The 22,515-nt window shown below is 60.5% G+C and overlaps 2 protein-coding genes across 7 annotated transcripts in view; one reads left to right on the top strand and one right to left on the bottom strand.

The window, feature by feature from the left end:
* Positions 1–10,270, top strand: part of NMT1 (N-myristoyltransferase 1) — an 18,487-nt gene extending 8,217 nt beyond the window's left edge. The window contains exons 4-12 of the mRNA XM_038163016.1: positions 1,953–2,071; positions 2,535–2,626; positions 3,225–3,341; positions 4,058–4,228; positions 4,549–4,657; positions 5,649–5,819; positions 6,061–6,228; positions 6,930–7,067; positions 8,759–10,270. Coding sequence (XP_038018944.1) covers positions 1,953–2,071; positions 2,535–2,626; positions 3,225–3,341; positions 4,058–4,228; positions 4,549–4,657; positions 5,649–5,819; positions 6,061–6,228; positions 6,930–7,067; positions 8,759–8,779 — 1,106 coding nt within the window. The 3' untranslated portion in view covers positions 8,780–10,270. The remainder of the gene's footprint in view (positions 1–1,952; positions 2,072–2,534; positions 2,627–3,224; positions 3,342–4,057; positions 4,229–4,548; positions 4,658–5,648; positions 5,820–6,060; positions 6,229–6,929; positions 7,068–8,758) is intronic.
* Positions 10,245–22,515, bottom strand: PLCD3 (phospholipase C delta 3). Of its 6 annotated transcripts, none has more exons than XM_038163013.1 (16): positions 22,237–22,515; positions 19,253–19,414; positions 17,841–18,069; positions 17,642–17,771; positions 16,970–17,195; positions 16,035–16,236; positions 15,443–15,587; positions 15,193–15,345; positions 14,966–15,118; positions 14,788–14,823; positions 14,042–14,201; positions 13,164–13,280; positions 12,932–13,080; positions 12,196–12,331; positions 10,927–11,076; positions 10,245–10,847 (listed from the first exon to the last, which is right to left on the bottom strand). In XM_038163013.1, the coding sequence occupies exons 1-16, from the start codon at positions 22,337–22,339 to the stop codon at positions 10,759–10,761; spliced, it is 2,340 nt and encodes a 779-aa protein (XP_038018941.1). In that variant the 5' UTR covers positions 22,340–22,515; the 3' UTR covers positions 10,245–10,758. The 6 variants fall into 6 exon arrangements, with proteins under 6 accessions (XP_038018941.1, XP_038018940.1, XP_038018939.1 ...); XM_038163012.1 differs by having other exon boundaries at positions 10,927–11,038; XM_038163011.1 differs by having other exon boundaries at positions 17,642–18,069.

The following is a 22,515-nucleotide window of genomic DNA, read 5'->3' as shown; positions in this document are numbered from 1 at the left end:
CTCCACCCCAAGCTGCCATGAGCATCTAAGGATGAGGAGCCCCATCTCTTGGTCCCTTGTAAACATCCCAGTGGTGCTTCCCAGCTCTGGGCTTTGCTCCAGCCCTTCCTCTTGCTCCTGGCAGCCTGTGGTCTGCCACTGACACCATGGCAGGAGCTCTCAGAGCAGATGTGCCAGGAGAGCTGCCTGTCTGGAAGGCTCATTCCCAGGCTGATTGGGGTGCCTGGGAGAACTTAATTTAAGTCTCTCCTCATCTGCATCCCCCAGAGCTCAGGGGAACTAGAGAGTGAGTCCAAGCCCACAATTTTCTAGATTTATCCAAAACTTGTCATGGCTTCAGAGTTGCTGCTCTTCAGTATTTCCCTTCGTGGGTTTGTGTCCCTTTTGCTGCAGGTGCAGTGTTTGATTCCCATTCCATGTTGTCCACACCACTGTGAGGCTTTTTTGGGTCTCAAAAACTTTCCTGGGAGCACCAATCTTGACTTTAAGTTGGGAAAATCCCAGTGAGATGGCACATGGTCGTGTGAGACAGCAAAGTCTTGCATTTGCCCTTTTTTCCAAGGATACTGGGCTTGGGAAACATCATTTCTGCTTGGGAAAACCCTGGGGAAAGGGTGGAAGGTGTGGGAGGCACACTCCTGAGGAGGAGCAGGCATAAAGCAGTTTGTTCCTCCCTACACCAGGCTGGTGGCTGCTGCCACTCACTGTGTCCCAGCACTCCTGGTCCTGGCGTTCTCTGGCACATGGCATGGGGCTATTTAGGGCCAGATAACAGAAGTGCTGTGGGATTTTTGGGGCCAGATCTCTAAACAGTTCAGCACCTGCTCAAAACAGAGAGGGCAGCCAGGGGTGAGTGTTTCTGGAAGCTGCCTGGGGTGGGTGTGATGGGGGAAGTTCTTGCTCTGGGCTTTCATCACCTCCCCATTGCTTGGGAACCATTTCAATGCCTTTTTAAGGGAGTTCCTAATTAGCACAACTTGCTTTTCCTGGCAGCACTGAAGTGATGCTGCTGGACTGACATCCCTGGGACAGCCAGAGCTCAAGCTGACACCTCCTGGCTCAATCAGGGCTTTTAGGAGTCAGTGGTTTTACAACAAACGTTGTGTTGTTCACTGCAGCTCTTCTTTAGGCACAGTGGGCAGGAAACCCTGGCACTTGCCAAGTGGCAGTGGCCAGAGCTGGCAGGAGATCCCTGTCCCATGGAGCTGCTCACGGGAAAGTGCTGGCCCAGGCTGGGATTGTGGGGATGGGGAAGGATCAGGATCACGTGTGGAGCTGGAGGATGCAGCTGTGGCTGTGTTTGGTCACCCAGCGGGCTCCAGCCTTGCCCTGGAAGTTTTGATTCCTTGCCCATGGTCATGTCCCAAACTGGGTGGGTGAAGTGACAATCCCTGACTGCCACTGCAAGGGTGGGAGACGTGAGGCACCTTGGACACCAGATTGAGGTGTTGTGGAGGCTTGGCCTCACACAGCAGAGAACTTCTGTAGGAATGTGCCCCTTGTTGACAGAGTGACAAAACTGTGTTCTATCCCCTTATAAAGGAAAAAAGCTCTGAAGTTTCTTTTCTCAATTAGCGAAAAAGACACCTCATAGGACCTGGGGGACTTCACCTCAAACTTAAGGATAGCTAATTGGACAGGAGCCAAAAAGTCCCATCCGAGCAATTTACTAGAAAGAGAACAAAGAAACTAATGGCTTTTGTGAGGTGTTTTACCAGGAGCAAGGACCTCTTGCACCTGGCTTGTTTTTTCTCTGTAAAGAGTTTGTTATTTTGCCTTTTATTAAAACCTTTTGGTTTCCAACACTCCCACAGGAGCCATCCTGCTGATTTTGTGCTTTCTAAGGTAGCTGAGCTATCTTGGGTGTGAAACAGATCTCCAAGAGCTTATGAGACCTGGCTCGAGGAGACCCCTATTTCAAACTTCTTCATGCTCCCTGCTCTGTGTTCCAGGAGAAGTGGTGAACACCCACGGCCCGGTGGAGCCGGACAAGGACAATATCCGCCAGGAGCCCTACACCCTGCCCCAGGGCTTCACCTGGGACGCCCTGGACCTGGGGGATAGAGGTGTGGTGAGTACAGGCAGCTCAGCACACTCCTGCTGGAGTGTCTTGGGTGGCAGTTCAATGCTTGGGCTGCTGGACATGGTTTTGGGGATGGAAACGTGTCCTTCCCCACAGCAGGTGACTCTGCGGCTCTGTCACACCTTGGGCTTGGATGGGTCTTTTTACCCATCCCACACAGAGCAGGTTGGCTTGGTTTTTTCAAGGGGATGTAAGGATGTCTGAAGCCTGGAATTCTCCTGTGGGAACCCCCTTTAGAGCATGACCCACCTCTCTGGGAGATGACACAGGGCTCCCCTATGTCCTGCTGCTCCCCCTGCTCTGTGTGACACTACTCCAGGACCCCGGAGCAGGGGCATGGCTGCACATGGTGCCCCAGGGCTGTGGCCACACATTAAGTGCTCAGGGTCCTGACTGGGGGCAGTTGATGGCTGAGTAAGCTCCTTAACCTGTGTGCTCTGTGCTGCTGCAGCTGAAGGAGCTGTACACACTGCTCAACGAGAACTACGTGGAGGACGATGACAACATGTTCCGCTTCGACTACTCGCCCGAGTTCCTGCTGTGGTGAGTGGCACCAGGAGTGTGCAGAGCAGGGCTGTGGGATGCTGACAAGCCTGATCCTGGTGACAGGGCTGCAGCTGCCTTTGCTTACCCATCTCCCTTCTTCCTGAAATGTCCTTTCCCCATCTGTCAGTGTGTATGGTGTCCAAGGGACACAGTGAGAGGGGCTGTTGGCCAGCCCTGCCTGCCTCTGGCTCCTCCCGGATATGGGAGCTTAAAAGTGGATTTTTCTCCTCTTTGGTTTGATCCCTCAAGTGTTGGTGAAAATCCCTGTAGCTGAGGGACTCCTCAGTGCCCTGGAGCTGTGGGATGAAGGCAGCTGCCAGCAATTACCCTTGGAGTCCTGTTGCAGCAGAGCTGCTGTTTCCTCAGGGTGTTCCTGAATCGAGGAACGGATTTCCTCCTGTGTCCCTAGTGAGGACTGGCCGTGGGGTGCAGGAATTGTCCTGGATCCCAGCAGTCCCTGTCACATCACTGTCACTCTCTCATCTTCTTGCTGGCCAGCAGGACTCGGGGTGTCCCAGGACAGGATGGGAGGCAGGAGCAGGTACAGCAGGGCCCGTGGGTGGGAGGTGACTGCTGATGTGTGTCCCCTCCCCAGGGCCCTGCGTCCTCCAGGCTGGCTGCCCCAGTGGCACTGTGGGGTCCGAGTGGTCTCCAGCAAGAAGCTGGTGGGATTTATCAGCGCGATTCCAGCCACCATCCACATCTATGACACGTGAGTGCTGCTGCATTTCTCATCCTGCCCCTGGCTGGGGCTTCAGGAGTGCTCAGGGGGTCTGGCTCCATTGTCCTCCCCAGTGCACAGCCAGACCTGCACCCTTCAGCTTTGGAGATGTTTTGCTGCTTGGAGGGGAGGCTGAGGGATATTTAAAGATTGGTTCTGGGCAGGGACATCTTGTGGTTAACCATTGTGAAGGCTGTTTTCCTCAATGAGGTGGGTTAACTTAGGGCTCTGGCTTACAGAAATCATCCAGGGTTAGATGGAGATGTAGAATCATAGAATATCCTGAGCTGGAAGGCATCTCCAAGCATCATCCAGTCCAGCTCCTAGCCCTGCACAGGGCACCCAAACAATCCACCCTGTCCCTGAGAGCATTGTTCAAACTCTCCTGCAGCTCTGGCAGCCTTGGGGCTGTGACCATTCCATGGGCAGGAGATTCCAGGGGCAGTGCCCAGTCACCCTCTGGGGCAAGAAGCTTTCCCTAATATGGAACCTGACCCTCCCCTGACACAGATTCAGACCATTTTGCCTGGGAATCCCTGGGTAACAGCTTGTGGGAGGGTTCTCCAAAACCAGCCCCTGCCCCTTCCCTGGGGCATTGACTCCTCATTCCCTTGAAGGGGTTTGGAGGTTGATTGCCCAGGGCGTTGGTCTGATCCTCCCAGGTCAGGACAGTCAAGCCTCATGCTCTGCATTGTTTCTTCCCCAAGAGAGAAGAAGATGGTGGAGATAAACTTCCTGTGTGTCCACAAAAAGCTGCGCTCCAAACGGGTGGCTCCGGTTCTGATCCGTGAGATCACGAGGAGGGTGCATCTAGAGGGAATCTTCCAGGCTGTTTACACTGCAGGAGTGGTGCTGCCAAAGCCTGTGGGGACTTGCAGGTGAGCGTCTGTGGCTCCCCCAAGATCTCTGTCTGCAGACCTTCCCTTCCTGTGCTACCCCCTGTGGCCAGTGTGGGATTCCCTGGGACAGGGGAGAGTGATCCCAGCCCAGGTTTCTGCTCCCACACTGTCCTTCCAGGATAAGTGCCGTGGCTTTGCTAAAGCTGCTCATGTAACACAGGAGAGGAGGCTTTGGCAGCAGAATCACTTCAGAGCCGTGTTGCTCTCTGTGGGGAGCTGCTGGCCTGATGTTCTCACTTGCCCCTGCAGCCACCCCACTGCCCCAGAACGAGTCTCCCACTGCCAGTGTGTTTCTGCAGGTATTGGCACCGCTCCCTGAATCCTCGGAAACTCATCGAGGTCAAATTTTCCCACCTGAGCAGGAACATGACTATGCAACGTACCACAAAGCTGTACCGGCTGCCTGAGGTGGGTGCCAGCCAGAGCAGGGCTCAGGGCTTGCTCCTCCCTGGGCAAGAGACACAAAGGAGGTCGAGGTCAAGTCCTCTGCCTGGAGACCCAGGGTTTGTTCCGTGTAGTAAATGACTCTGTCAAGCAGTTGTGCTTTATTTAATCTTTATGTATTTTTGCCTGGGTACCTGCATTTTAAGGGCAAATTCTTGCAGTTAGAGGACCCTGTGAGCTTTTGTTTGCTGGTGAGTCATAGCCTGTCGTTCTGGTAAAACAAGCAGGCAGATGTGACAGCCTTCATCTGTCCAAACACAGCCTCAGTGTGACCTTGGATCGAGTTAGTCCCTCGTTCTTCAGTCACACTGATCAGTTCTGGCACTGCAGTTGTCCTGCTGGGGAAGTTCCCCAGCTGGAGATGGAAGAGAAAGAAGCAAAGTGCGTTAAAATTGCCACCACCTTCCCTGACCTTGTTGGCTCCTTTCTGTCAGCCCTTTGGGGTGGAAAGTGCTGCTTTCATGCTGGGCAGCTCCCAGCTCCTGCCTCCCACAGCCACACAGACAGCAGTTGCTGGGCTGGAGCTACTGGTTTTTGCATAGAAACTCAGCCCCAGAGCAGATCTGGGCTTGCTGAGCCATCCCAACCCTAAATTAGTAATTGAGGCCAACTGGGAATAACATCTTGTGGAGCCTGGGACGTGTCTCCCAGGCTGTGCCTGCTGTGAGTGGGAACAGGAACCTGGAGGGAAGCAGAGTTTGTGTCGTTAGTGGGTAGGAGCACTTCCAGTGGGACCTGACCTGGCACTTGGGGGTTTGGGACATGCTGTGCTCTCTGTGATCTTTGCCATCAGTGTCACAGCAGATCACATCCATCCTTTGCTGGGCACACGGGGCTGGGGGGCTGATAATGGGCTGATCTAAGCAGAGAGTGTCTCTGTGCTGCTCGTTGGAGAGCCCTTGGGTGATGAAAACCACTGCGCAAGCGATGAAACAACTTGTCCCACTTTCTGCAGACTCCCAAGACTCCCGGCCTGCGGCCCATGGAACACAAGGACATCCCTGCTGTGCACAAGCTCTTGACTGAGTACCTGAAGCAGTTCCACCTGACCCCCGTGATGAGCAGAGAGGAGGTGGAGCACTGGTTTGTACCTCAGGAGAACATCATCGACACCTTCGTGGTGGAGGTGAGGGGCAGGAGCAGGATGGGAGGGGTGATTTCCTGGGCTTTTGCCTCTACTGGAGCTGTGGGAGCCATCGGGGAGGAGCTCCATGCCCCTCCAGGATGGGAATTTGCTGGAGGATGGTGCCCCCATCCTGGGCCCTGCGTCTCCCTGCAGCCACCACTCCAACTGGGAGAGCCCCTGTAAGGCTCTGGCCAGGCTTTATCCCAGCCTGACGTGTCATGCTGTCCCTTCTGCCTTCCAGAGTGCCCCAGGAGAGGTGACAGACTTCCTGAGCTTTTACACCCTGCCCTCCACCATCATGAACCACCCGACTCACAAGAGCCTGAAAGCTGCTTATTCCTTCTACAACGTCCACACCAAGACGCCTCTCATCGACCTCATGAGCGACGCGCTCATCCTCGCCAAGTCGGTGAGTGCTGCAGGGAAGGGCCCTTCCCTGAGCCACAGATGGGGCATCTGAGAGGTGTTTAAAAAGCTTTTATTCCATTTTCAGTCCCGTGGGAAGGGTGAGACAATACAGATGTTATAATTCACACCGTCACAATCAGAATCCAGTATTTCCTAATTACAATACACTACAGGTGTTTCTTGGTCTATCAGCTTTTGCTACACCATGCTGTAAATGCCTTAAAGCAAATCATCTCAAATTACTCTTCATGGGTTCTACTATGTGAGCCTTCTGTCAGGCTTTGAGAATTCTCTACAAGTCCATTTCCCACGGGGAGGGATGCAGGGGTGGGCTGGCACTGTGGGACACTGGGCAGCTCACAGGAGCTCACCAGGAAACTCACTAGGCAGCTCACTGCAGGCTGGCCACCCTTGGGTTTGTGGAAAGGGCTTGTTCCCAGGAACTATAGAAATCCCAATCCAAAAGGATCTGCCACCCGGGAGAGGGTTGCTGGGGTACCTTGAACCTTCCAGCTTGTGGTTACTCATGTCCTACAGCAAACAGTCTGTAGTAGTTGGATTGAGGGTGAGAACACCAAGGCTGAGCTCTCCCCTTTTTCTGGGATTCAAAGCCAGGCAGGAAAGGGGGCCAGGCTGCTCCCAGGTGGGAGGAACTCCCCAGCACAGAAGCTGGAACTGATGGCTTCATGTCTCCCTGTGCAGAAAGGATTTGATGTCTTCAATGCACTGGATCTCATGGAAAACAAAACCTTCCTGGAGAAGCTGAAGTTTGGGATCGGGGATGGGAACCTGCAGTATTACCTGTACAATTGGAAGTGTCCCAGCATGGCACCAGAGAAGGTCAGTGCTGTGAGGAGGGGGTCTTGTCCCCACAGCCCTGGGGACATGGGTTTGCTGTCACCCTCACCTCAGCGTTCCAGCCCAGCTGGTGTCCTTGCAGTGTCACACGTGGTGAGGGTGGATCCCTCTGCCACCTCCCGTGCCTGCAGACTGTGTCCCTGGGGAAAACCCCTCCACACTCATCTTCCAAAGCTAATTCTATTCCTGGACTAGTGCAGGTTCAGTCCTTCTCCTCACACCAACTCCTTCCCTCTAAGGAAGGAGGCCAAGCACAGAGACAGCAGAGGGCTGCAGGGTGACAGATGTGACACCGGGGTTTGTGATAGTCACCTGTGATCCCTCATGGGACCCGGGTGTCACTGCACAGCCCTGGGTGTCCTGGTGGGGTGGGAGGAGCAGCCACCCCTCTGGAGAGAGCAGGCAGGCTGGACCAGGACCTGGGACAGAGGAGCTCTGCCACCACCTGCAGGGGGCTGAGCCACGGGATCCCAGGATGTCATTTGTCCCCAGGGCCAGCAGCCTGTTCTGCACTGGCCTGCTCCCAGAGCTGTGCTGGGTCCCTGTCTGCCTGCCCTGGGCCATTCTCAGGCAGCACCTGGTTGCTGCTGTCCCTCCACACCAGAGATGTGATCCAGCACCTGTCCAGGCTGAGAACCAGAATCTGCCCAGCTACATCGCAGCTAATTAATGCCTTAACAGCTAATTAATGCCTTGATGGCAGTCACAGGGCTTTGGTTCCCTGGTGTGAAGCCAGGTCTGTCTCTGGGCACAAGCCCTGTGCCCTAAACCAGCCTCACTTGCCTGCTGAGCCTCCTAGGAAGCCCCAGGAGATTCCCAGGAGGTGTCAGCAGTTGCTTCTTTAACTGGGAGAACTGGGGCTGGGAGAGCCTGATGCTGGGAATGTTCCCTGTGGTGGGGCTGCCTCTGGGTCCGCTGGGTCAGTGCATGACAGGCCACCAGCACGTCCTGGAGGGTCCCCAGCAGTGCCAGCTGCCTGTGGAGGGGCGTGTCCAGGGACCAGCCTCTTGGGAAGCAGCTTCTCCCAAGTCACAGAATCATGAAATGGCTTGGGTTGGGACCTTAAGAGTACCTTGTTCCACCCCTGTCACAGGCAGGGACACCTTCCACTGTCCCAGGCTGCTCCAAGCCCCAGTGTCCAGCCTGGCCTGGGACACTTCCAGGGATCCAGGGGCAGCCCCAGCTGCTCTGGGCACCTGTTCCAGGGTCCCCACCCTCACAGGGAGGAATTTCTTCCTAATATCCCCTCTAACCCTGCCCTCTGGCAGTGGGAAGCCATTCCCCCTTGTCCTGTCACTCCAGGCCCTTGTCCAAAGCCCCTCTTTGGCACTGGAAGGGGCTCTGAGGCCTCCCTGCAGCCTTCTTCAGGCTAAACAACCCCAACTTATAGCAGAGGTGTTCCATCCCTCTACTCATCGTGAGCTGAGAAACACCCTTGGCTCATGAATCAGTCTTGTGACCTGGTGGGTTTGTCACACCCCAAACATTGGTCACCTCCCCAGATCAGAGCTGGGCAGGGCCACTCAGCCACAAACCCAGGGCTTTGCTGCTCTCAAATACCCCAAAACCAGTGGGGAAACCAACACAGACAGCACCGAGCCCTCCCAGCGTGGCTGGGAACGGAGCAGAGCACGCCTCCTGACCCCAATTTCTGTCCTGATCCCTATTTCCAGGTTGGATTGGTGCTGCAGTAAGGGAGCCCTTGCCAGGAGAGCGTGGAGGAGCCGGGCCTGGGGAGGTGCTGCCCTCATCCTTTCTGCCAAAGCCGGACCCACGCCGGGAGAGGGGCATCAGAGCCCCCTGCTGCTGTCAGCCACCTCCTTGTTTGATTTAACTGCATCCTCCTAAAGACATGATCAAGGGAATGTAACTGCTGAAACTAGATCATGATTGGCATATAATGGATTTAACGGGTGAATAATAAAAGTATATATTATATATATTTTAAATCTTTCCTGTTCCCAACTGCCATGAGTTACATTCGGCTGCTGAAGGTCACCACTGGGCTGCTGGACTGGGACTTTTCTCCATGGGGACAGCTGAGGTTGATGCTGTGGCGACATGGTGGCTGCTGGCCAAACCCTCCTGCCTGCCCCGAGGGTGCTTCAGGCTCTCCCCTGCTCGGCTCTTTGCCCCGGTTTGCTCCTGACTCCGTTAAACGGGGCTCCTCCCCATGGGCTCGGGAGCACGTCGAGATTCCTTTCAAGGGCTATTTGTGCAAGAGATGCCTTGTCCCACCTCCTGCCCAGCCACGGAGACTCCAACCCTTCCTGCTGGACGCTGACCTGGGGCCGGCAGTGCCCGAAGATCCAGGGGGTGCAGCTCCAGAGCGCGGCCGGCGCACCCCGCTCCGCTCGGGCTCCTGGGGCTCCTTCCCCTCGGCCTGCCCCGTGGGGCTGTGGGCACTGGGGATGCTCCACTGCCACTGCCATACCTCCAGCCTCTCTGCTCAGCTGCTTTTCTCTGGAAGCATGGAAATATGGATACTCATTCCAGCATCACCCCGGGGCTCCAGCCTCCCCGGTGCCTCCACCACCAGCTCCCGGTGTCGCCTTGTGCTGCGGGATCCGCCGAGAGAAAGGAAACGGTGTCATGGCAAACCTTCATCCCATCGAGGAGTGCCCGGACAGCCTCCTGCCGTGTCCCGAACCCAGAGCTCCGAGATGCTCCTGCCCGCCCAGCCAAAGGTTTCCAAAGCTGCACACCAAGGCCAAGACCCCGTCTATGCACTCTCACGCCTCCCTGTCCTCGCGTGTCCCTGTCACACCCCGTGGCACCGTGGACCCTGAGAGCCTGTGCCCGCCCCAGCCTGGACCTGTGGGGCCTCAGTGGGGACCAGGAGCCCATCACATCCCCCCTGGCAGTGCCATCACCCCTGCTCGGGGTCCGTGTCACCTATGCAAGTACCTCTGTGTCCCCTCCTGTGTCCCTGCTGTCCTGGGCCAGGGGAGGCTGGGTGTGGGTGGGGGACACCCCATGGGACCTCCCCTTATTCCCGTGGTAGGTTTGAGAGCTGCTCCAGTGAATCCCCCCAGCTTCCATGGGTGCAGTACCCATGGGTGCCTGGCAGCTCCCCAGGGCACTGCTGATTTGGGGGTGGGCTCAGCCCTGATCCACCCACGATGGGCCCCGGAGGGTGACAGGGACACTGGGACAGGCTCTGTTAAAATAAAACCTTTATTCGACTGGCTTGATCCCAGGGTGTAAATCTGTGCCTATGGCTGGTGCCAGAGCAGAGGTTGGCAATGTGGCCCCACCCGGGCACAATGGAGTGTGTGGTGGCAGGGTCCCCTCAGGGACTCCAGGGTGATGATGGCACCATCCTTGCACCCCAGGAGAGGAGCTGGGATCAAGCGTGGCCAAGACCGGTGAGCTTCGGTGCTTGCTGTCACCCCTGTGGGGCTGTGCTGGGCTGTTGTTGGCCCAATCAACCCATCCTGGTTGTCACAGCATCTCTGTCCCCTCAGCAAGAGTAGGAGGGTGGCCCTGGGTAGGGGAGCCCCCACCCCTTCGGGTCCTCCCAGCCCTGCTGTCACCACAGACAGGTGAGCAGTGTCCTCGGGCTGTCCCCACGCAGGGTGTCCGCCCAGGGAGGAGCCTGTTGTCCCCTACACCGACACAATGTCCCCCCGTGGGCACCTCGGGGACACCAGGTTGTCCCTCCTGTGGCTCCTCACAGGCTCTTGGCTCGAACATGCACGAAGAGCGTGGCGGGTGACAGGGACGCGCCGTCCTTGGAGAGCAGGTGGATGTGGCGGTACCCTGGGGACAGCCGGGGGCTCAGCGGGTGCCAGGGGCCGTCCCCATGCCCGGAGGGCAGCGGGGTGGCACCGGCACCCACCTTGGCGCATGCTGGGCAGGGGCAGCGTGAACTGCCCCACGAAGTCGTTGCAGGAGGTGCTGTCGTAATCCTCCACCACGAAACGCACCAGCGCCAGCTCGGGCACCCGCACCTGGAACCGCAGCGTCTCCTCCCAGCGCGGGTTGAACCCTGCGGCACCGGCATGGGCTGGGTGCGGCCACCGGGGCCACCGGGGCCACGTGGGGACCAGCAGGACCCCCGGGCACTGCCCTGCCCCGGCTGAGCTGCCGCCCTGCACTGGGGGATGTGGGGACTGGGGTGTACTGGGGAAAAGGGGGGTCATCCTGGGGCTGTGGGGGAGTGTACTGGGGGAATGGGGGTCAGGGTAGGGGACTGGGATCATGCTGGGGCCATGATGGAGTGTACTGGGGAAAAGGGGGTCATACTGGGGGAACAGAGACCATTCTGGGGGGATGGGGGTCATACTGGAGCCATGATAGGGTACACTGGAGAAAAGGGGGCCAAACTGGTACTGGACTGGGCTATACTGGGAGAAGGGGGGTTGTACAGTGACTGTGCTGGAAATACTGGAGGGATGGGATCATACTGGGACTCTGATGGGATGTAGTGGGGGAATGGAGGTTGTATTGGAGCTGGGCTGGACCATACTGGGAGAATGGGGGTCATACTGGGGCCGTGGTGGGGTACAGTGGGGGAATGGGGGTAACACTGGGGCAGAGGTGGGGTTCACTGGGGGAATGGGGGTAACACTGGGGCAGTGGTGGGGTGTACGGAAAAGAATTTGGGGTCATTGCAGAGAATGGGCATCACACTGGGCTTGGGCTGGGTGAGAACATGAGGGAGCAGCACTGGGAGAACTGGGACGTGATGGACCCTGCCACTGGTGGGATCTGGCTGTGCTGGGGAGGGGACTGGGATGTCCTGGGCACTGGTTCAACTGGCAGTGAGTGCTGGGCTGTGGGTACCCAAGGCACTGTCCCTTACGGGGATTAGGGTGCCTCTGGCATCAAGGTGTCCCTGGATCAGGGTGCCCTGGGGTGTCCCTGGGGACCAGGTGTCCTGAGGAACCCTGGGTGTCCTGGAGCACCCCTGGAGATCAGGTTGCCTGGGGTGTCTGCAGGGATCGGGGTGCTCCCAGAGCCCCTGGGTTGTCCTTGGGCATTCCTGGGATTCAGGCAGTAAGAGGGTTGTGAGAGGTAACTGCATGTCCCTGGGGGCTGGGGCGCCCTGAAGTGTCCCCATGGTGCCCAGGGGCGTCCCTGGGGGTGCCCAGGTGGCAGCACTCACCGTTGTTGAGCTTGTGCTGGGTTTGTTGCTTGGCACAGTCGGCCGGGATGCCGTGGATCTCCACGCGCACGAAGGGATCCACGATGGAGCTGCCCTTGTCCCTGTTCAGCTTGGGCAGCTGCTGCGCTGTGATCACCTGGGGCACAGGGGGCTTGTGGGACTGGGGAAAGGACTGGTGTCCCCAGGTGGCACTTGGCTGGGGCTGGGGACACGGGGAAGGGAGGGAGGTGGCTGTTGCCACCCATGGCTGACAGCAGCTGGATTTGGGGACAGGGTTGGTGTCACCCAGAAGTGTCATGGGTGGCACAGTCAGGAGTGTGGATGGGATGAGGAGAAGGGAGGTGGTTGGTGCCACCCGGGAGAAGGTGGCAGATGGCTGGGGACAAGGTGGTGTCCCCAGAAGGGAGCAGATGGCACACAGCCAGGAGTGGGGATGGGGTGAAGAGGAGGGATATGGTTGGTACCACACAGGAGAAGGAACATGAGTGACATGTGGCTGGGTTCCTAGGAGAAGGGATGTGGGTGGCACTTGGCTGGGACTGGGGACATGGTGGGTGATGCCATCTCAGAGACGAGACATGGCTGACACCAGCTGGATTTGGGGACAGGGCTGGTGTCACCTGGGAAAAGATGCAGGTGGCACCCGGCCAGGCATTGGAACGTCACGGGTGTGACTCAGCAGCGAGGTGGGTGGCACCCAGCCGGGCCTGGGGACAGGCTGGCGGGCTGTGCTCACCCTGATGTGCAGGGCCAGGCGCCGGGAGCCCTCCCCGGGGGGGCTGCGCAGGCACAGGGGTTTCAGCACGTAGCCGCAGCGGCCGTTGGGCAGGAAGCGCCCGGCGTTCAGGTCCATCTCGTAGCCCGGCGTCTGGAAGTTGAGGGCCACTGTGGGGACGGCAGGACGGGCTGTCAGGGGGCGTGATGGCCCCAGGGGTGGGTGCCAGGTCAGGGGGGCCTAGGGGTCTCACCCAGCTGGCAGCCAGCGTTCCACATCTCCTGGGGGTTGTAGTTGGCAGAGTTCATCTTGAGCCCCAGCGGGTACACGCGGCTCAGCTGGCGGGCGTTGTAGCGGACCAGCGCCGGGCCTGCGGGGGGACACGGCTCAGCACCCTCCAGTGCTGCCGGGGGGCTCCCACAGAGGCTGACTGGCCCAAGGACGTGGACAGAGCCTGCCCAGCTGGGTGTGTGTCACCTGACACGTGACCCTGAAACCGGACCCCAAACCTGGACCTTGGCCTTGGACCCCGACCCCAAACCTCTGACCCTTGATTGTGATCTTGATCCCACACTTGACTTTAGACCCCTTACCCTGGACCTTGACCATGGAACCCAGACCCTGACCCCAGATCTTGACCCTGATTCCTGCACCTCAGACTCCAAACCAAGACCACCAAGCCTATGCCCTGACCCAGGTCCTAATCCTTGACTCCAGACGCGGACCCTGGAACCCAGACCCTGAACACTGACTCAGATCTTAATCTCAGGCCCTGACCTCAGACTCTGACTCTGACCCCCAGCCCCAGCCCTTGACCCCAGACTTCAGTGCCTGCACTCTGATCCAGATCTTATTCACAGCCCCAGGCCCTGGACCCAGATGCCACATCCTAAATCCTGATCCAGATCCTGCTCGTGTGACCCCAGCCCTGGCCCTGGCCCCAGGCAGGCCCTGCCAGCAGACCCCAGTCCCACCCATCCCAGGCAGCCTGGGTGAGGCCAGCGTGACCCTGACCACTCACGGAGCCACCCTAGAGACCGAGCCCATCCTTCTCAGCCCATCCTGCATCCCCGTGGCTCGGGAGTATGGACCCACCCTGTCTCCATCCTGTCCCCACCTGGTGGCCCTCACCTGCCTCCTTGATGAGCTTCCGTGCCTTCCTCTCACTGAAGGAGGACATCTGGCAGGGCTGGGGGTGGCGCAGGGCCTGGGCCAGCCCGGGGAAGGGGACAGCCTGGCAGTACACCACCAGTGCCGACAGCTCCGGGGACACCTGCGACGCGTCCTTGGCCTGCGGGAGCCACCGTGGCATCAGGGACAAGCTGGCCCCGCTGGCCACCTGCCAGTCCAAGGGTCCACAGACCCTCTCCCCTGCTAGTGCTGAGTGCTGAGACCCCCAAGGCCATGGAGACCCTCAATGCAGTGGAGAGCCCAAGGTGGTGCTGAGCCCGGGGCAATGGAACGAGGGACCAGGGGCTGACGGGGAGCCCAAGCAGGTTGAGAACCTGCAGTCATGGAGAACACAAGGGGATGGACAGCCTGAGACGTTCCAAACGCCAAGATGAGGGAGAGCCCAAAGTGCTGGAGAGCCTGAGGTGATGGACACCCCGAGAGGATAGAACACTTGAGGGGACAGAGACCCCAAAGTGATGCAGACCCCAACAGGTCACCCTGGATGTGATGAAGGCCCAACACAATGGAGAACTTGAGGTGACGGAGAAACTAAAGTGTTGGAAACCCCAGAAACAGGCCACCCAGCCCAGCAGGCACAACTGAGGGTTCCCCAAGCTCTGTCCCCTCTTCCAGGCAGTGACAGCCACTCACTGCCCCCCCAGCACCCATCCTGTCAGCGCCCCCAGCTCCAGCCCATCACCCACCTGCAGAGGTTTGATCTCCTGCAGGGACTGCAGCGACTGAAAGAGGAGAGAGCAGGGCTGCAGAGGGCATGGCAGAGCTGGCAGTGCTCAGCTGGGACAGTGCCAGGATGCCATGGTCCCCTGGCACCACCAGGATGCCGTGGTCCCCCAAAACCACATCCCTGGGGAAGTCTCTTACCCGCCGGGGGCTTCTCTCCTGCACCTTCTCCTCATCTTCTTCCTCCTCTTCCTCTTCCTCCTCTTCAGGGTCCAGAAGGGAGGTGACACCCCGGGGCTCCTGCCACAGCTCTGGCAGCTTCTTGCCCTTCACCAGGATCTTTTCCTTCAGCTGCTACAGAGGGCAGGTCCGAGCTCAGGGTTTGGAGGAGACGTGGGGACCCTACACTGGTGCGCAGGCGGCCTTACCTCTGGTGAGGGGAGCTCGTGGGGGTCCTGCCCCTGCAGGGGCTGCGTCAGCAGCCTGTCCCCCAGGATGGCCTTCATGTGCCGGGCCATGGTGGCCTGCTGCTCCAGCCCGCAGTGGTTCTCCAGGGACAGGATGACGGGGTAGGGGGATTTCTGGGCATGGGGAGGGGCAGCCCTCAGCACCGGGCACCGGGCACCGGGCACCCCACACCCGGCACCGCGCACCCCCAGGGCCCCCGCCGGGTCTCACCTCGAAGGCAGAGTCGCGGATGCTCTCGATGACGTCGCGGAAGAGGATTTTGGAGGTGAGCGTGTGGCCGTGGTAGACGACGGGTTCCCCGTCCGAGCCCTCCCAGCAGTCCAGCTCCACACAGCGGCACCCTGCCCTCAGCGCCCTGCCACCACAGCAGCCCCGGATCAGTCCCTGTCCCCCTGCAGCCACAGGACCTTCTGTGTGTCCCTGTGCCTGTGTGTCCTTGCACCCATCTGACCCTGCACCTCTGTACCCACACATCCACGTGTCCATCTGACCCTGCACCTCTGTACCCACACATCCACGTGTCCATCTGTCCCTGCACCTCCATATCCACACATCCACGTGTCCATCTGTCCCTGCACTTCCATATCCACACATCCATGTTTCCATCTGACCCTGCACCTCCATATCCACACATCCACGTGTCCATCTGTCCCTGCACCTCTGTACCCACACATCCACGTGTCCATCTGTCCCTGCACCTCTGTATCCACACATCCACGTGTCCATCTGTCCCTGCACCTCCGTATCCACACATCCCCGTGTCCATCTGTCCCCACTCGGGGCCCCACGGGACCCCACGCACCTGACGTAGGCCTCGGTGCTGCTGGTGCTGCCGATCTGGTTGCGGGTCAGGTAGGTGTTGTGGGAGGAGGAGATGAAGTAGTGGCTCAGGGGCTGGCTCATGTCCTGGTGCACCTTGGTGTGCTCCTGGTTGAGGATGTCCCCGGCAGCCGACAGCAGGTACATCATGAAGCCGTCCAGCATCATCAGGTCCTGCTGCTTGGCTGTGGGACACGGGGGCAGGTGTCACATGGTGCTGGCGGGGTGGCACCCTGAGGACTTCCCCCACTTGGAGGTGCCATGTTCATCCCTGGCCTGGCACTGTGGCACCCAGGGGACGTGTAAGTTCCCTCGAGTGTCCCATCTCCATCCTGATGTCACCCATCCTGCTAGTGCCACATTCACTCTGGACGTGGCATGGTGACACCCACGAGGTGTGGACGTCCCCACCCTGACGCCCTCTGTCTTCCCAGTGCCATGTCACCCCAGACCTGGCGCTGTGGCACTCAGGGGAGGCCCCCTTTTTGTGCCACATCTACCTTAAGGGTACTATTGTGACATGGAGATCCTTCATCAGCACCATGACGTCCCCTAGTGCTATGTTCACCCTGGACCTGCCATGGTGGCACCTGAGGAAGACAGAAGTCCCTCAGCAGTGTCACATTCATGCCAGAACTGGCATCACACCACCCATGAGACGTGGAAGTCCACCTGCTGCCCATCCCCACCTTCACCCGTCCCCACGGCGTCACATCCACCAGGTGCCAGCCAGGCCATGTGTGGGATGGCTGACACTGGGGGCACCCTGAGAATGGCACCAGGACAGTAACAGAAGCCTTGGAGGATCCCATAGTGCTTTGGTGGGGGCGATGTCCCCAATCAGAGCCCCATCCCTACATCCACGAGCTCCCGTGGCTCTGGCAGTGCCCACCCCGTGATCCCACAGCCCCTGCGTACCCTTGTCGTTGAGCTCGTAGGTGCGGATGATGGAGCGGGCCTGGCGCGGGCTGCACTCCTCGCCCTGGTCCCTCAGGAAGTCCTGCAGCTCCTCGGCCGACAGCACCCGGTCCTCGCCCGAGTAGCGCCCGAAGAGCTCCTCCAGCTCCGGCCGCCGCAGCAGCCGCCGGCAGAACTCCTCCAGCTCCCGGCCCTCCAGCCGCTCGTTGCCCGAGTGGTCACACTCCTGGTGGCACAGCCCAGCCTCGGGGACTGTCCCCTCCCCGTGTGCACGGGGTACAGCCACCCCCTGCCTGGTTCTGCCTGTGCCCTGGAGTGGGCAGGGTGCGTGGGGTGAGTTCGGGGGGCTCGGCTACTGCCCCCTCTGTTCCCCCAGCCAGAGCCCTCTGACCCCCCACTCCGGGATGGAACAGAGCAGAGCTCCGTGCCTCAGTTTCCCTAGGCGGAAAGGGACCTCGGGAGATGCCCATAGGAGCAGCCCTCCACGGGGGAGAAATGTCCCACCTTGGGGACACACGGAACAGCGGCTGGGACAGCTCAGCCCACCTCTCTGCTCTCCACCGTGTGCTCCTTGGGGGCAGGGGTGGCTGTGGTGTGGGGAGTTTGTCAGTTCTCTGCGCTGGGGAAGGAGAGAAGGAGCCAGGGGGTAGCGCAGCAGCTCAGGACGGGTACCTTGAAGAGCTTGGAGGCGTAGACATCGTCCATGTCGATGTTGAGCATCCTCAGCATGCTCTTCACCTCCCGGAAGGACATCTTGTTGTCCTTGTTCCTGTCTGCTCGCTGCAGGACGCCGTGGATCCAACCGCACCGGGCTAAGGAAACCTCCCGTAGCCGTCCCCACCCTGTCCCCGAGCATCCCCTCGAAGGATACTGGTCGAGCTTCTCCATCTGGCTCATGGCCTGCAGCCGCCCCATCAGCTTGGTGAGCCCCTGCACCCAGTGCCGGGCGTCCTCCTCGCCGCGGGCGGCCAGGTCCAGGTTCTTGCGGCGGCCCTTGAAGGCGAGGGTGAAGCAGTGGCGCTCGGGGAAGGCGGCCCCGTGCTTGCGCAGCCCCTCCGACCGGCGACCCTGGCGCACCGCCTCGACGTGCGCCACCGAGACTGCGGGGACACGCGCGGCGTGGGGAGGGACCATGGACGCGCTCCCCCGGCGGGTCACCCACCCGCCAGCATCCTGCAAGACACCCCGGCCGCTGCTGGACACCCCGCGGCGCCCCCGGGACGGGCTCGGCTCTGTACCGGGCCGGGCTCAGCCCGCTAATCCCCGGCGAGACGGGAGCCGCGGCCGCTGTCCCTGCGGGGACGGGGACGCTGGCAGCGATGGAGCCGCCGTGCCGCCGTGCCAGCTCCAGGCACCCATCCCAGATGAGGGCGGAAAGAGACGGGTGACGCCGGGGAGGGGGACAGAGTCTGGCCGGGATGAAGACGGGACCTTGGGCTGACCCCGGGGGGATGGGGAAGGGTGCGGGCTCTTAGAGCTCCATGTGGGGTACACTGGGAGGCGCTGGGAAGGGTTGGAAGGCTCTGGGAGCCACTGCGTGAAGGGTGCTGGAGTTCAGGTTTTGGGTGGGGGTCCACATTCTGGGTTGGATTCATAGCTCAGGTGAGGGTCCGGACCCCAGGTGTGGGGTGCAGGATTGGGGTCTGGGTGCTGGGTGAGAGTCTGCATCCCCAGCCGCGGTCTGAGTGACGGGGGATGTCTGGGTCCTGGTGGGGATCGGGGTCCAGGTCACAGGTGGGGACCCAGGCAGGGATCTGGGTCCCAGGGGGCATCTGGGGCACGGGTGGGGTCTGGATTGTGTTCCATGTCCCAGGATTGGGAATCCCCTGGTTCTCACTGGGGATTTGGGTCCTGGGCTGTGATCTGGGTCCTGAATTGGGGTCTGGAACTCAGGGGGCGTCTGGGTTCTGAATGGGGATCCCGGTCTTGGGTGGGGGTCTGGGAACTGGGCTGTGGTCAGGATCCAGGTGGGGTTCTGGATCCTGGGTGGGGGTGCAGGTCCTGGGGTAGGGTCCGGATTCCAGGAGGGGGTCCTGGTTTGGGGTCTGGGTCTCACATGGACACGTCCATGCCTGGATTCTGTGTGGGAGTCCAGACCCAAGGCTGTGGACCAGGGCCTAGATTGGGATTGGGGTCCCAGGCGGGGGTCTGGGTAAGGGTCAGCTCCTTGGTGGGGTCGAGGGGTGCGTCTGGGGCAGCACCCAGCTCCTGGCTCTCCCTGCAGCTCACGGCAGTGCGGGCTGTGTCTCGGTGTCCCCGCGGGGGGACAGCGCCAGCACTCACAGCTCCGCGGGGAGCGGGCGCGCCGGAAGCGTCCCTCGAAGCACACGGTGACCCCGTCCTCCTGCAGGCGGAACAGCCGCGCCCTGGAGCCGCCCTGGGCCTTCACCTTCCAGAGCAGGGACCCCTGGAGCATCCGCTGCACATCCTCGTCCTCCGTCAGGCCTGCGGGGACAGCCCGGGGCCACCGGGGCTCTGGGGGCTCTGGGGGCTCTGCGAGTTCTAGGGGTGTACTGGGGGCTTTGGGGACACTGGGGACACTGGGGACTCTGGGGACTCTGGGGGCTCTAAGGGTGTGCTGGGGGCATGGGCTGGGGGGTGATTGGTGCACATCTGGGTGCACATCTGTATCCAGTGGGATGGCATGGGATAAATGGGACAGGATGGATGGGGTGGGATGGGGTGGGATGGGATGGGATGGGGTGGGATGGGGTGGGATTGGGGTGGGATGGGATGGGATGGGATGGGGTGGCAAAGGACAGGATGGAGAGATGGGATGGGACAGGGTGAGATGGACAGGAGAGGCTGATGGGGTGGGACATGAATGACACAATGTGACAATGCAGGTGAGACAAGATGGGACAAGATGGGACACGTAGGATTGGGCAGGAGGGGGTGGGGCAGACAGGACAGGATGGGACAGGGCAGGCGGGGACAAGATGAGGCAGATGGGATGGGACAGAGCAGGTGGGATGGGATGGGATGGGATGGGATGGGATGGGATGGGATGGGATGGGATGGGATGGGATGGGACAAGCAGGAGAGGACAGACAGGACATGTCACTGCCCAGGGCCCCTTTGGAGCACAGTGTGGCTGTTCAGGGGGGGACAGGGCACAGCAGTGACACAGCCCAGCTGCTAAATCCCAGCAAAGCCGCCCAGATCCTGCATGGAGAATGCCAGGATGGTGCCAGCAGCAGAGCTCAGCCTGGGAACAATGACAGGGTGGACTCAGGGGACTCGTGGGCCCATGCCTCAGCCAGGATTTTTCCATCTATTCACGGAGTGTTTATTTCCTCCCTTTATTGTTTTGGCAGCCATCCTAGGAATCCAGTGGCCGTGTCCTGCTCTGGATGGACATTCCATTCCTGGGCTGGGAAAGGGTGGTTTGGGGGCTCCTGGGGACATCCTGAGCCACCATGGCCTCGGGGCTGCGGCCACCAGATGCCAGCACCTGCTGCATGGTCACGTCCTGCCCAAGGCGCAGGCACGGGGTATGGGGACATGGCTGCACGAGCATGGGGCTGCAGGGATGTGGGACACGGATACAGGTCCATGGGCACAGGGATGGGCACAGGGAATGTCAGGTCCGTGGGCACAGGGATGGGCACAGGGAATGTCAGATCCATGGGCACAGGGAATGTCAGGTCCGTGGGCACAGGGATGGGCACAGGGAATGTCAGATCCGTGGGCACAGGGATGGGCACAGGGAATGTCAGATCCATGGGCACAGGGAATGTCAGGTCCATGGGCACAGGGATGGGCACAGGGAATGTCAGGTCCATGGGCACAGGGAATGTCAGGTCCGTGGGCACAGGGATGGGCACAGGGAATGTCAGGTCCATGGGCACAGGGAATGTCAGATCTGTGGGCACAGGGATGGGCACAGGGAATGTCAGGTCCGTGGGCACAGGGAATGTCAGGTCCATGGGCACAGGGAATGTCAGATCTGTGGGCACAGGGAATGTCAGGTCCATGGGCACAGGGAATGTCAGGTCCGTGGGCACAGGGAATGTCAGGTCCATGGGCACAGGGAATGTCAGATCTGCGGGCACAGGGAATGTCAGGTCCGTGGGCACAGGGAATGTCAGGTCCGTGGGCACAGGGAATGTCAGATCTGCGGGCACAGGGAATGTCAGGTCCATGGGCACAGGGAATGTCAGATCTGTGGGCACAGGTGTGTGGGTACAGAAACACCAGGGTGCAGCGTGCACGTGGATGCACAGACACCAGGACGCCTGGACGATGGATACAGAGACGCAGGGATGTGTGGATACGTGGATCTGCTGATGGAAGGACAGACAGACACACGGGCATTCGGGTGGGTGCATGCACAGGATGCATGGATGCATGGATATGGGCACAAAGGGGTGCATGGGCACAGCTGCTCAGTCCCACAGAGAGCCAGGGATGCACTGACACACACGGATGCAGGGATCCACATGGACGCACTGCTGCCAGGACACACGGACACGCGGGCACAGGGGTGCATGAGCATCGGGACGCACAGACAGACAGACACACGGACGTGCATGGACGTAGGCGTGGGTGCTCCCAGACACAGCCCAGGGGAGGCACGGACACACAGGTGCTGGGATGCAGGGACAGATGGACACTTGGATTTGTGGATACAGAGGTGCAGGGACAGATGGGTGCAAGGACACACAGCCACAGGGACACACGGACACACGGAGCTGCAGCAGCCCCAGGCACACAGCCCCGTGTCCCCGTGGGGGCACAAGGCCAGTCCTGGCCCTCCCTGCTGCTCCCACTGCGGGCGGCCGCTCCCAGGGACACGCCCTGACCTCGCCGGGCACCCCTGGCCCTGCTGGACCGCAGCACCCCTGCGGGGGAAACTGAGGCAGGGTGTTGGGAAGGGTCCTGGGGAGTGGGACCTGAGCTCTGGGGACAATAAATGCTCTGAGCAAGGGGGCTCCTGTCACCTGTGATGTGGGTAACCCCCAACCCCGCTGTCCCCCAAAGGCTGGGGCGATGCACAGCTATTTTGGGGTGGCTTTGGGAACCCCTCCCATCCCGGGAGACCCCTCCCTCCTGTGGGGGAACCCATCCACCTCGGGGACCCTCCCTACCAGGGGGACCCTTCCGTCCCTGGGGACCCATCTCCACCCTGGGGGCCCCCACCCTGCCCTGGGGACCCGTTCCCGTCACAAGTGTCCCCCTCCACTCCGTCCCAGGCCCGGAGATCCCTCCCGGACCCCTCTGGCCCAGCCCTGGCGGGGTTCCCGCCCGGTTCCCCCCGAACTCACCCATTTTCTTCAGGGCTCTCCCGGGCCGGCGGGAGCCACCGGCGCCGTCAGACGGGGCGCGGAGCTGCTCGGCGGCGGGACGCGCCCTCCTGCCGCAGATCATGACGCGGGACCCCCGGGACCCCCGGTACCGCCGCCGCTCCCGGTGTTCCGGGACTCTCCCGGTGCTCCCGGTGCTCGCGGTGCCCCGGTTGGTTCTGTCGCTCCCGGTGCTCCCGGCCGGCGGAACCGGGCTGGGCGGTGGCGGAGGTCGGGGCTGGGGCTGCGCTGGGCTGGGCG

The sequence above is a fragment of the Motacilla alba genome, chromosome 27 (genome assembly GCF_015832195.1).
Source record: "Motacilla alba alba isolate MOTALB_02 chromosome 27, Motacilla_alba_V1.0_pri, whole genome shotgun sequence".
NCBI classification, from domain to species: domain Eukaryota; kingdom Metazoa; phylum Chordata; class Aves; order Passeriformes; family Motacillidae; genus Motacilla; species Motacilla alba.
This window is presented reverse-complemented; position numbering and strand designations above follow the sequence as displayed.

Bases quoted from the DNA above. Each gene is read 5' to 3' on its own strand.
- PLCD3 (XM_038163009.1), bottom strand. From the start codon at position 22,339: ATGATCTGCGGCAGGAGGGCGCGTCCCGCCGCCGAGCAGCTCCGCGCC. The intron at 13,281-14,041 runs GTGAGGGCCACC...GTCCCCCCGCAG, and splicing joins GAAGCTCATCAAGGAGGCAG to GCCCGGCGCTGGTCCGCTAC. The intron at 10,848-10,926 runs GTGGGTGCCGGT...GGCTGTCCCCAG, and splicing joins CCTGCCCAGCATGCGCCAAG to GGTACCGCCACATCCACCTG.